This window comes from Seriola lalandi, unplaced genomic scaffold, assembly GCF_002814215.2.
Source record: "Seriola lalandi dorsalis isolate HSWRI2012SDOR001 ecotype SW California unplaced genomic scaffold, Sedor1 jcf7180002054383, whole genome shotgun sequence".
Lineage (NCBI taxonomy): Eukaryota > Metazoa > Chordata > Actinopteri > Carangiformes > Carangidae > Seriola > Seriola lalandi.
In genome coordinates, this window is record NW_019524936.1 from 707,122 (window position 1) to 716,983 (window position 9,862).

Consider the following 9,862-nt stretch of genomic DNA (forward strand, 5'->3'; position numbering starts at 1 on the left):
AGATGGTTTCTTGCTTTGTGGTTGTGCTCAGATCAGTGATGTATGCCCTCTGTTTTACAGTGCTACTGTTATTGCATTTCATCAAACTTGAAACAGTATTTACTTAAGGCATGACGATTGACTTTATTTCATTGACAAGTTTGGTGACTGTTGTGAAATGTATAGGAGAAGGTGAAGCTGAATAAGAGCTACTTGCAGCAACACTGGTGAAACATTTTGTTAGGTCGCTGCACCTGCCAATGAATTTCAGAATAAAAGGAGGACACAGGTGTGCACATACTAAGTTGCTTTTATTAATACAGAACTGCATGCTACAGAGACTGTACAGCATAAACATTTATTCATTACAAAAAAACATGGTTTTGGAACCATTTAAAATAACAGGAAAAAACAAACAAACAAAAAGATAAGAGCATAAAATAGAACAGGAACATCACAGCCGTTAAGGAAACATTCAAACTATTTATCATTAGCATCTTAATAAACCAGAGAAGAAATCGACAGATTACAGTCGCGTCATGTCAACTACAATGGCACCGAGTGGATGATTCTCTTGTAGCTTTTTTTACAGCCTCTTGCAACATCAACATGCCTATTTTTTCTATCTACCTATATGTAGTAGTGTACTTAAAAGTGGCAGTTTGTGTATTTTTTTGTATTTAATAGTTTTTTTATGAACCTCCTAATATACATAATTTGGCCCTTGTGGGTTTATACAGTATGATGTCCGTCTTTTTATTAAGTTTAAATTTTAATATTTGACAATTTGCTACCAAACACATTTGTTATAGCAACATTTATACTACATACATAGCAATCTATGTAACGTCACAGCAAAGAATGGTATCGAAATAAAAAAAACCAAAAACAAAACAAACAACAACAAAACAAAAAAAAAAAGATCCCTACAGTATGGTTAGAGGGGCAGAGAAAATTATCACAAAATTTGGCACGGAAAATCTGTACACGAATCTACAGTCTGAGAGATGTGACTGTGCAATAAAAAAGAAGGGCTTTAGACACTTTTCCAACTACTGAAGACACGGTACCCACTGTCTCTTGTTTCAAGTTTTCTTTTCTTCTTTTTGTAAAATGGCTTATAGACGCATTTCTTGAAATGAAGTTGTGCATACTTCTGTTCATGAGATCTACACAGTACACTGAGTGGAATCCAGGTTTTCAGCGAGGAAAGAAATCAATAACAAAAGATTTGCCTTTTAAAACCTCCTTGTAAAAATGGATCATTCATATATAAGTCGCTTACCTTAAGAAAAAATATTTGTACAATGTATTAAGAAAAAAAAAAGTCAAAAAGAGACACATACAAGATACAACAAGCAATCTCTAAAGCAATAAATACTACTGGTCCTAGCGTTGTGACATTTTGAATTTAATAACCCGCATCCCTCCCACCCCGACCTCCCCTCAAGCCCACCCAACTTGCCTGACTCCACCCCAAAGGTAAACAACAAAGAAAAAAAGACAACGCAGTGGAAGAATGCATATTTAACACAGTAATCCCCCCCCTCCCCATTATTCTGTACATTTAAACAAGAACAAGTAACATCACAATTAAAGTTGTTCCTCAGAGAGGTGTCACCGCTAGCCTCATGCCCTCCTAGAGTTTGAACAGATGTCAAATGATTGGTTCGCAAGCTCGTATTTAATACAAATAAAGAAGGAGAACCAACTCTTTCAAGAAAAGGGCTCATTGAATAATCTAGCCTACCTTTTTATATCCGTCTTTTAAACATTTTGAAGTTGAACTAGATAATTTTTCTGTTTGCACTGTTTAACACTACAAAAAAGACAAAAACAAAATTCATAAAAATTTTGGCAGATTCACAAAGCTATACTACAGCTCATTGTATCATTTCTTTATAATAATTAGATTTTTTGATAATGATGGGTCAAATATTGACCAATGAACCTTAATAAAACAAAAACTAAAATTTCAAAGCCTTATGGCACAGGAACATAAAGAGAAAAGAACTGACGGCAAGTGAAATATAGCATAGAGAGGGCCTAGAAAGGTGTGTGTGTGCAGAGCTAGAAAAGAGGAGAAGAAGAATAGGGTAGACTATTCTATAGACTTGGTCACTAGCGACAGAGGCTGAGGGGCTGTGGAGGGGAGGAGCGAGTGGGAATGACACAGCGATGCCGAGGGCCGGGCCATTGAGGACGCCACAGAGGAGCCCGGCTGCCGCGAGGACGAGACGTCACCGTGCTCCAGGGCTCCGTTGTGGGAGGGGGCGCCCGACGTTTTGCTAGCTGCAGCAGAGTTTTCCAGCTGAACCAAAGATGGCGGTGGAGGCCCAGCCAGGAGGTGCGGGTGGTGGAGTGGCTGGTGGGCCGGTTTCATAGTCAGTGAGAGAGGTTGCATTTGTTCAGTCTGAGGTTTGGACTCTTTTGAGGAGGGGGAGGGAACCACTGAGGAGGGGGAGGATGGGGGGGAGTCTAGTAAGCTTCCGTCCGTAGAGGGAGGACTGGCACAGCTGCCTTCACCTTGGATGTAGCGAATGCACTTTTTTTTTCTCCTGAGGGACAAGGCAAGAGAAAGAGAACGTCTTTTAACATCACATCTTCAGACTGCATCGCCTCTTAGCACTGTTGCTGACTTAAATGCACCTCTGCCTTTTAAATTAAGCACACGAAACTGGTTTTACACAGCAGATAGTATTTTGCAGTGGTGCTTTTAAGCAGCTTTATAAACCTCGTGCTAAGAAGAAAGGTGGCACAAATGACAGTTTCCAAACATTTAAACCATCAGACAGGACAGACGTGAAGGAAAGATCACAGGTGAAGCAGCAGGGAAATGAAAAGCACACAGAGATGATGAGGATGATGATGATGAGAGGACGAAATGAGGCAGAGTAGATGTAGTAGTGGACGCTCTCTGGATGTAAACTCAAGCCTTTCTTAAAGGCAAGAGCTACAGCTGGGGATCAGCCTGTTCTCTCCAGCAAACACGAGGTTACTGGACCTGTCTCACTCCTCGACTTCTATCTGGCTCTACTCTCTCTTCTCCTGAGGGGACAGAGTTTGGATACAAGGCGAAAAAGTCAACAAGATCCACACTACCCTGCATCTGCCCCACAGACACAAGTGTGTGTGCGTGAAGGGTCAAGGCATCATGTTTGCATTCCTGCCTGGGGTCGGGACCCCTCCCCCTGCCTGCTGAGTCCTGGGGCCAGGCCCGTTGCGCTCAGTGGAACCCAATGAACGAGCATGGGAGGGGAGGGAAAGGGGGAGTTAGGAGTGTAAGGGGATTGTTGCATTTATCTGTGGTGACTTTTCTGCGAGGGATGTGTTCAGATTTGGTTAAGGGGGAATCTCTGCCCACCTCATCTTTACCCTGACCCTGGCACTGACCCCTCTCCCAGCTCTCCATTCTATCACAAGGATGCCTGAAGGCCAGAGTAATAGTATTTAAGACTCATAGGGACAGGGAGTACTAAGGCTGGTCTGCTGTTTAATCTAAGCTGTCAAATCGAACCACTTCCTGTATTTCTGAAGGGGAAAAACTCTACATAAACACAAACAGAGAGAGCAGATTACTGAGAATGGAAAAGAAGAGGGACAGCGGCAAATCACAGAGAAGGGCTCAACAAAACCTTGATCGCATGCTAGGCTGAAAGACAGTCATGCATTTCCAATAAGCTCAACAGTACAAGCACACAACACCAGACAGTATAGAACACTAGAAAAGTCTAGAAAAGAGTGGGTGGGGAGGGATAAGGCTTTTAAGTGGATCCTAAGCTGATACTGTAACACTGGGTGGTGCGGAGTATCGACCGGGCGTGAAAAAGGTATCGTCTTGCCTCTACATACACATCTTGCTCTCTAACTAGCTGTCAAACTGCAACAAATGAGCTAATATCCATTTTTTAACAGACATATCGATTCATAGTATGTGCCTGTGTATGTTATTGATTTCTCTGTCTCGGGGGATATTACACCAGATGCATCTTTTAGGAAATGGAGCCCAGAGAGAACTTTTAACCTCTCGGCTCCAAAAAAAAAAAAAAAAAAAAAACAACCCAAAAACCAAAGAGACTGAATTATCGCTCTTCCCAGACCCCTGATCTCATGATCTCCTTTTATTGTTTAAGGAATAATGCAATATTTTTGATAATGTGTGTATCAGCTGGAAGGGAAATAAGAGAGCCGAGTGAGAACACCAACAATGTCGGACTGTGCGGAGATGAGTGATTGCGACATCCTACTTATTTCAAAGACAAGTTGAATACAGTAAAAAGCATAGGTGATGTGTTTAATTCTTGTGGGACAATCTGCTGAGAATCACCTCTTAATGTGATCATCTGACTAAACTTCTGATTTCCAGCCTGTCCATATAAAACAATACAAATGAAACTTGGTGACGAACAATGTGTTGCAATGGTTGGTGTTGGAAAAGTTGTGTAAAGAAAGAGTGGGGTAGGGTGTGGTGCAAGCCAGACACAGAGAAGGGTATTACTTAGCAGAAACAAATACCTACCATGAAAATATTCCCAATTCAAAGACTGCTTGTGTCAGAACAGAAAGACAACAGGTAGGGACTAAGTAAGGGTTATTGAAGAGGAGTTTGGAGGAAGAAGAGGTGGAGAGGGAGGAGGAAGAGGGCACAGAAAAGAGTGTCACTGAGCAGGCCCTCAGAGAAAGCAGGGCTAAATTTGTAAGCATAACATTGTTATTCAAAAGGGCGCCAATTAGAACATACATGACAGTTAAGATGGGAGGGAATTATCCACTGCCTGCAGAGAAAATGGATTTCAACCATAACAAGTCAAGATTGGAAGAAAGGTTATTCCAAATTACATTAGGAAGCCGTGATGTTACAGCTTACAGATATCTTGTTGTGATAAAATATTCAGTAATCTTATTTAGAAATCCATTTTCTGCCACTGGGCTTGAACCAAGTTCAATGAAGGAAAATTGCTGTGAGGAAATTTATAGCAGGAAGCTCCTCTGTAAGGAAGAGGAGCAGAGGAGTTTGCCATCTGTTACCACACTGATGGAAACATGTTTTAGAGGGATATCTGAGCAAATAATCAAGGAGAAGAAGCTGCTCATTGTGGATGTCTTCCTCCCATTGGTACTACAGCAGTTATACCTGCATGGTTTGCACCATAAACTCAGCTGGTCAAGCCCGAACAAGGCACGACACTTCTTTGGGGTATTTGCATCTGTTAGCCAAAGAGGTAGACACAAACATACACACAAAGACAAAAAAAAAAGGAAAAAGAAAGAAAAAAAGAAAATGGACACGTCATTGCACAGACAAAAACATATAACCAGGGCTTAGGTTTAGGCTGGCAACACTGGGATGTCCTCCATATTGACCAAGCCATCAGGCTCCAGATCCTCCAAGCCCCGACCTGCCAGTTTAGGATTTCTGACCAATCTCAGTGAGGCTTATTGTACTGTACATCCTGCAATGAAACCCCTGTAACCCCAGAAGTATTTCTTAATCAAACACATACGCACAGACACCATTCATACAAACACTCTGGCATGTGCTGTTAATACCCTTCTTCCCAAACAGGAGGTAAGAATAAAATAGTGGGACCCTACAGATAGACCGGCAGGGCGTGGCTGGAGGGAGCTGAGAGGTCACGATAGCCTGGCGGGACAGACAGACGGAGGGGAGGGAGGGAAGAGAGGAGGAAGAAGAAGAAGAAGAGCTAGCAGCAGCATAGAGCAGAGGGAGGAAGTCCCAGCGTAGATTACCCAGCCTTCACCTGGCCCTGGCCAGTGCAAGCACACACCATACACACCTGCACGGGCCACACCAGTTATTCTGTTGATCGAGCCCAAAGCGCGCTCGACACTTCTTAGGAGCGCTCAGGTCTGATGCCGCAACAGGGAAGGGAAGCCAGCAGAGAGGATGAATAGAACCATAACCCAAAAAAAAAAAATAAGGAAATCAAAAGGAGGAGAGAAATAAGGAGAAAAAACAGATAACAGTGAATCTATGAAGCTTGGCAGTGGCTCATTGTGCAAGAAATCCCCCCCAAAAACCCCCTTAAAGCCATTCTCAAGTGTGCCTTTCAAGATAGGACTGAACACAATTAGTGTGTTTCAGATATTAGTAAAAAAAAATCAAAATGCATGCAAATTATCAAATTATGATATTAATATGGAAACAGTCGCTTGCAGTCATGTAATCTAAATTCTGACTGGAGTTAAAGCTGGAAGATAAGAGGGCTTATTTGGTCGAGAGGGTATAAATGGAGCAAATGCAGATTGGATTAATTTACTGCTAGATGTTATCGGTGCACTATGGTCTCAAAAAGGCAAGGTCAAGGTGGAAGAACTAGGCAGCAGGAGCAGATTGCTAAAACAGCACGGTCGTGAGTTAGCCCTAGCCAGGGGAAGGATTAAAAAGGCTGGAACCTGAAGAGGGAATCTACTCCTCAGACCTGGCATCAAACAGTTGACTGTTTTCCACCAACATTGGCTGTCGGTCGCAGAAAAGCTGCCAGTCACTTGCTAACTCTACCCAGTAATCATGTCATTATCAGAAGTAGAGCAGTGTGACTGTGTGGTGAAGTGTTTGAGCCCAGGCCTCGTCTGAGTAGAGACAGATTTTTTAAAAAAGGGGGAGGGGGGGAGTCGGCCAAACTCATGCTGGCCTATAGGAGAGGCACAAGCGCAGCTACTGAAGCATATAGATTAAGGAGGTTTACCCTGACATCATCCTTCAGGTCATACTCCACAATGATAATCTACCTTTTATATTATCTCTTCCTCAAGCATACTGCATAGTGGCTTTACCAAAATACGGACAATGCTCCAAACTAAGTAGCAACATAAGTCAATGGAGGTAAAGTAAATGGAATTTAACCTAGCTTCAAGTCAAATAGACAATAGCAACATTTTAAGAAAAGGAAGCAGCAAACAAAGCATAACATAGAGTTTAAGTTTAAACCTGCCTAATATTAAACATTCATGGATAGATAAATAAATAAATAAATATACATTAATTAAAAAAAAAAAAAAAGAAGAAGAATAAAAACAAGTTAGTAATTTAATACTCAAAATGACATTAGCACCTGTAATCGGAGGGAGTGAAAGGCAAGGGTTTGGAAAATATTCTCTGTGTTCTGAAAAAAAAGAACAGATAGAGAGGCCTTCAAGAAGAGATCCGTCACCAAACGAGCGCAAAATACATAATAACAAGTCGGCATTGCTCCTCACAATACGATCAGAAGAATATGAATCATAAGAATAATAAAAAAAAAATGGATAAATCATAAGAGTTAGCAAACCTCCTTAATTTTAAGATGTAAGTGATTTTTTTTGGTCTTTTGTTGGTATAAAAGCATGCATGAAAGCAAGCAAGGGGCAGCCCAACAAGCACGCACGCACATGCACAGTCGCGCAGACCCACACTCACACTCACACTCACACGCACACACATACACACTCACAGTACAGTAGTGCAGTCTATCTGCAGGCCACAGGCATTATAAAAAAAAAACAGGGCCGCAAACACAACACTGGCAAAGTTAATGGCTCTCACAATGCTTCAACTTCACATTCTCAAAACACACATATCACAATACCAGAACGCTAAGGGGCAAAGTGGGGCAGGGGTCGGGCAGGGAGGAGGGGAGGGGGGTGTCAAGAGGGGAGGTGAGGAGGAGTGTGGGGGGGAGGTCATGCATATTCAGTTGTTATTAGCTAGGGAAAATGGGAAAAGGGGGTATTACAAGCAACTCTACTATTTAAATATTGCATTGGGTAGCATAACTATACCAAAAAAAAAAAAAAAAAAAAGGAGAAAAAAAGCCAGGCACAATAACATACACACACACAAAAAAACATAACACAAAAAAACTAGCTTGACTTTTATCTTGCAAGATGTCACATCTGCCTGACACATGATGGGGCTCTTCTAATATGAGAGATAATTGCAGCTCACTTACCATTGCTCTCTGCTTGCTGCTTTTCCCTTTTTCTCTTCTTCCTTTTCCCCTGTTGGTTAGCCGCCAAAAAAATAGAAAGAAAAAAATAGACACAGACAGGAACCTTAGTTATTATATTGCAGAATGCCCAAAACATGAAACAGAGAATAGGACTCATCTTTGTGTTTACTTATTTATTCATTCATTCTTTCTCTGCCTTTTTTTTTTCTTTCTGTCTCTGCCCTCCGGTTTGTAACAGCCACTGCAGGCCAGACCCGAACTCTCCCTCCTCGCTCTGCTTTCTGTCTTTTTCTTCTTTTTCTGTAATCTTTTGTCTTATTTTCCTCTTCTATGTGAACATCTAGACATCTTGACGGGCTTCTGGTTTGGAGGACAGATTTCTCTAAGGCTGCTTGTGGAAGTCTCCACTGGTCAACTTGATCCCAAAACTGGACAAAAATTGATGAGAATCTGGGCGCTTATGTGTCAGAACAAAGTGTCTGGGCCGCGAAACATTCACCGAGGATTCGTATAAACAACACCATGTTTCCTTCGTGTCGTAACAAGATGGGCTTAGGTCAAGGCAATTTGTCCGGTCTCAGATATACATATCAAAAGAACATTACAGGAAAAGAGAGACCCCCCTCAGGCTAGGTAAGAAGAAAAAAAAAAAAAAAGCAAAAGAAAGAACTCGTCCTGGTCATGTGACCTAGTGAAAGGGGGAAAGACCAGGCCGTTACGACTTGTAAACTTAAAAACTTACATAGTTGTCTCGTGCTGACCAGCCTGGGTACAGCTGCATGTGGAGCTGTCGTTCTTTCCTGGCCAGCTCGTAGTACTTGGCCTGCTCCTCCCGCGATAGGGCGTGCCACTGTGCAACAGGAAACAGAAGACACAGAAAGAAAACAATGAAAGTCAGGAAAAATATAGATGTCCCGGTTGTTAACAGGACTTAAATCTACAATACTGGACCGTCAGGTCACCAAAAAAAACAAAAAACAAAAAAAACCCATGATCCTCTGTGATAAGCCCTCCAGTTTGACCATTACAGTGCTGGTGTGTATCTAGAACTTACCCTCCGCCCCAGGATCTGGTTGATGGCAGCACTTTCCTTCAGTGTGCACTCGGCCACCACCTTGGCCCGCATCTCCTTCATGTAGAGCATGAAGGCATTCAGAGGCTTCTTTATGTGGACCTGTTTCTTTTTCTCCTCTTCCTTTTTAGCGTCTGTCTGTTTCCTGTGGAGGAGCATATAGGGCAGGAAGGTGAGCACAGTCGACCTCCGGCTGCTTCTAAAGTCACATCAGACTGAAAAAGTGATTGTAAAGGCAGAGAAAAGTCTACTCACGAGCTGTTGAGAGAGCTGATGTCACTGTGGGAGGATTCCTGCTTGACGTTGGGTGTGACGATGGCTGGGTGTGGGATGCCCGTGGTGTGCAAACTGTGGTGAGGGGGCACCATGTGTGGAGGGAACCTAGAGGACAGAAGACTGTGTAAATCGTCAGAATGGACACGGGTGAAATGAGAAGATGGAACACATTTATACACAAGACTGCGCAGCTGAGGCTGAATTCCATTCCCATCTTTCAATCAAAGCATTCAGTGCTTTTTTCAATTTTCTTCACAGGAATGGAATTGGCCTTTAGCCACGAGACATAAATGCACATACACACATCCACGTAAAAATGTCCAAGGCTGATTCCCGTATTATCATTCACCAATTAAGATCATTTTTACTTTTGTACTCAAAACGAGTGTCAGGTCAAATGTCACGCAATTTAATTTGAGTGCAGAATCAAGCCCGGGCAACTATACACTTCACAGAAAGGTATAACATCAAATCATGGCAAACCATCAGTAAAATATTTGAAAAATCTATATTGTGTGGCAATAGGTGAGTGCAATTGCACAAGGATAAATCAGTGTTAACCCCCCCCCACCCCCCCCCCCCC

General features: G+C 42.3%; 1 protein-coding gene across 18 annotated transcripts in view; it reads right to left on the reverse strand.

Moving 5' to 3' along the window:
- Nucleotides 1-271: 271 nt before the first annotated feature.
- Nucleotides 272-9,862, reverse strand: part of tcf7l2 (transcription factor 7 like 2) — a 91,472-nt gene continuing 81,881 nt past the window's right edge. For 3 of the 18 annotated variants that reach the window (XM_023409121.2, XM_023409130.2, XM_023409127.2), the window contains 7 exons: nt 9,259-9,384; nt 8,986-9,148; nt 8,674-8,781; nt 7,932-7,980; nt 7,056-7,106; nt 5,778-5,850; nt 272-2,537 (listed from right to left, as the gene is read on the reverse strand). In XM_023409121.2, the coding sequence (XP_023264889.1) occupies nt 2,081-2,537; nt 5,778-5,850; nt 7,056-7,106; nt 7,932-7,980; nt 8,674-8,781; nt 8,986-9,148; nt 9,259-9,384 (1,027 nt within the window). In that variant the 3' untranslated portion in view covers nt 272-2,080. Of the gene's footprint in view, nt 2,538-4,498; nt 4,560-5,113; nt 5,187-5,777; nt 5,851-7,055; nt 7,107-7,931; nt 7,995-8,672; nt 8,782-8,985; nt 9,149-9,258; nt 9,400-9,862 lie in introns of those variants that run through there. The other 15 variants (XM_087174779.1, XM_087174788.1, XM_087174785.1 and 12 more) reach the window with 12 other exon arrangements.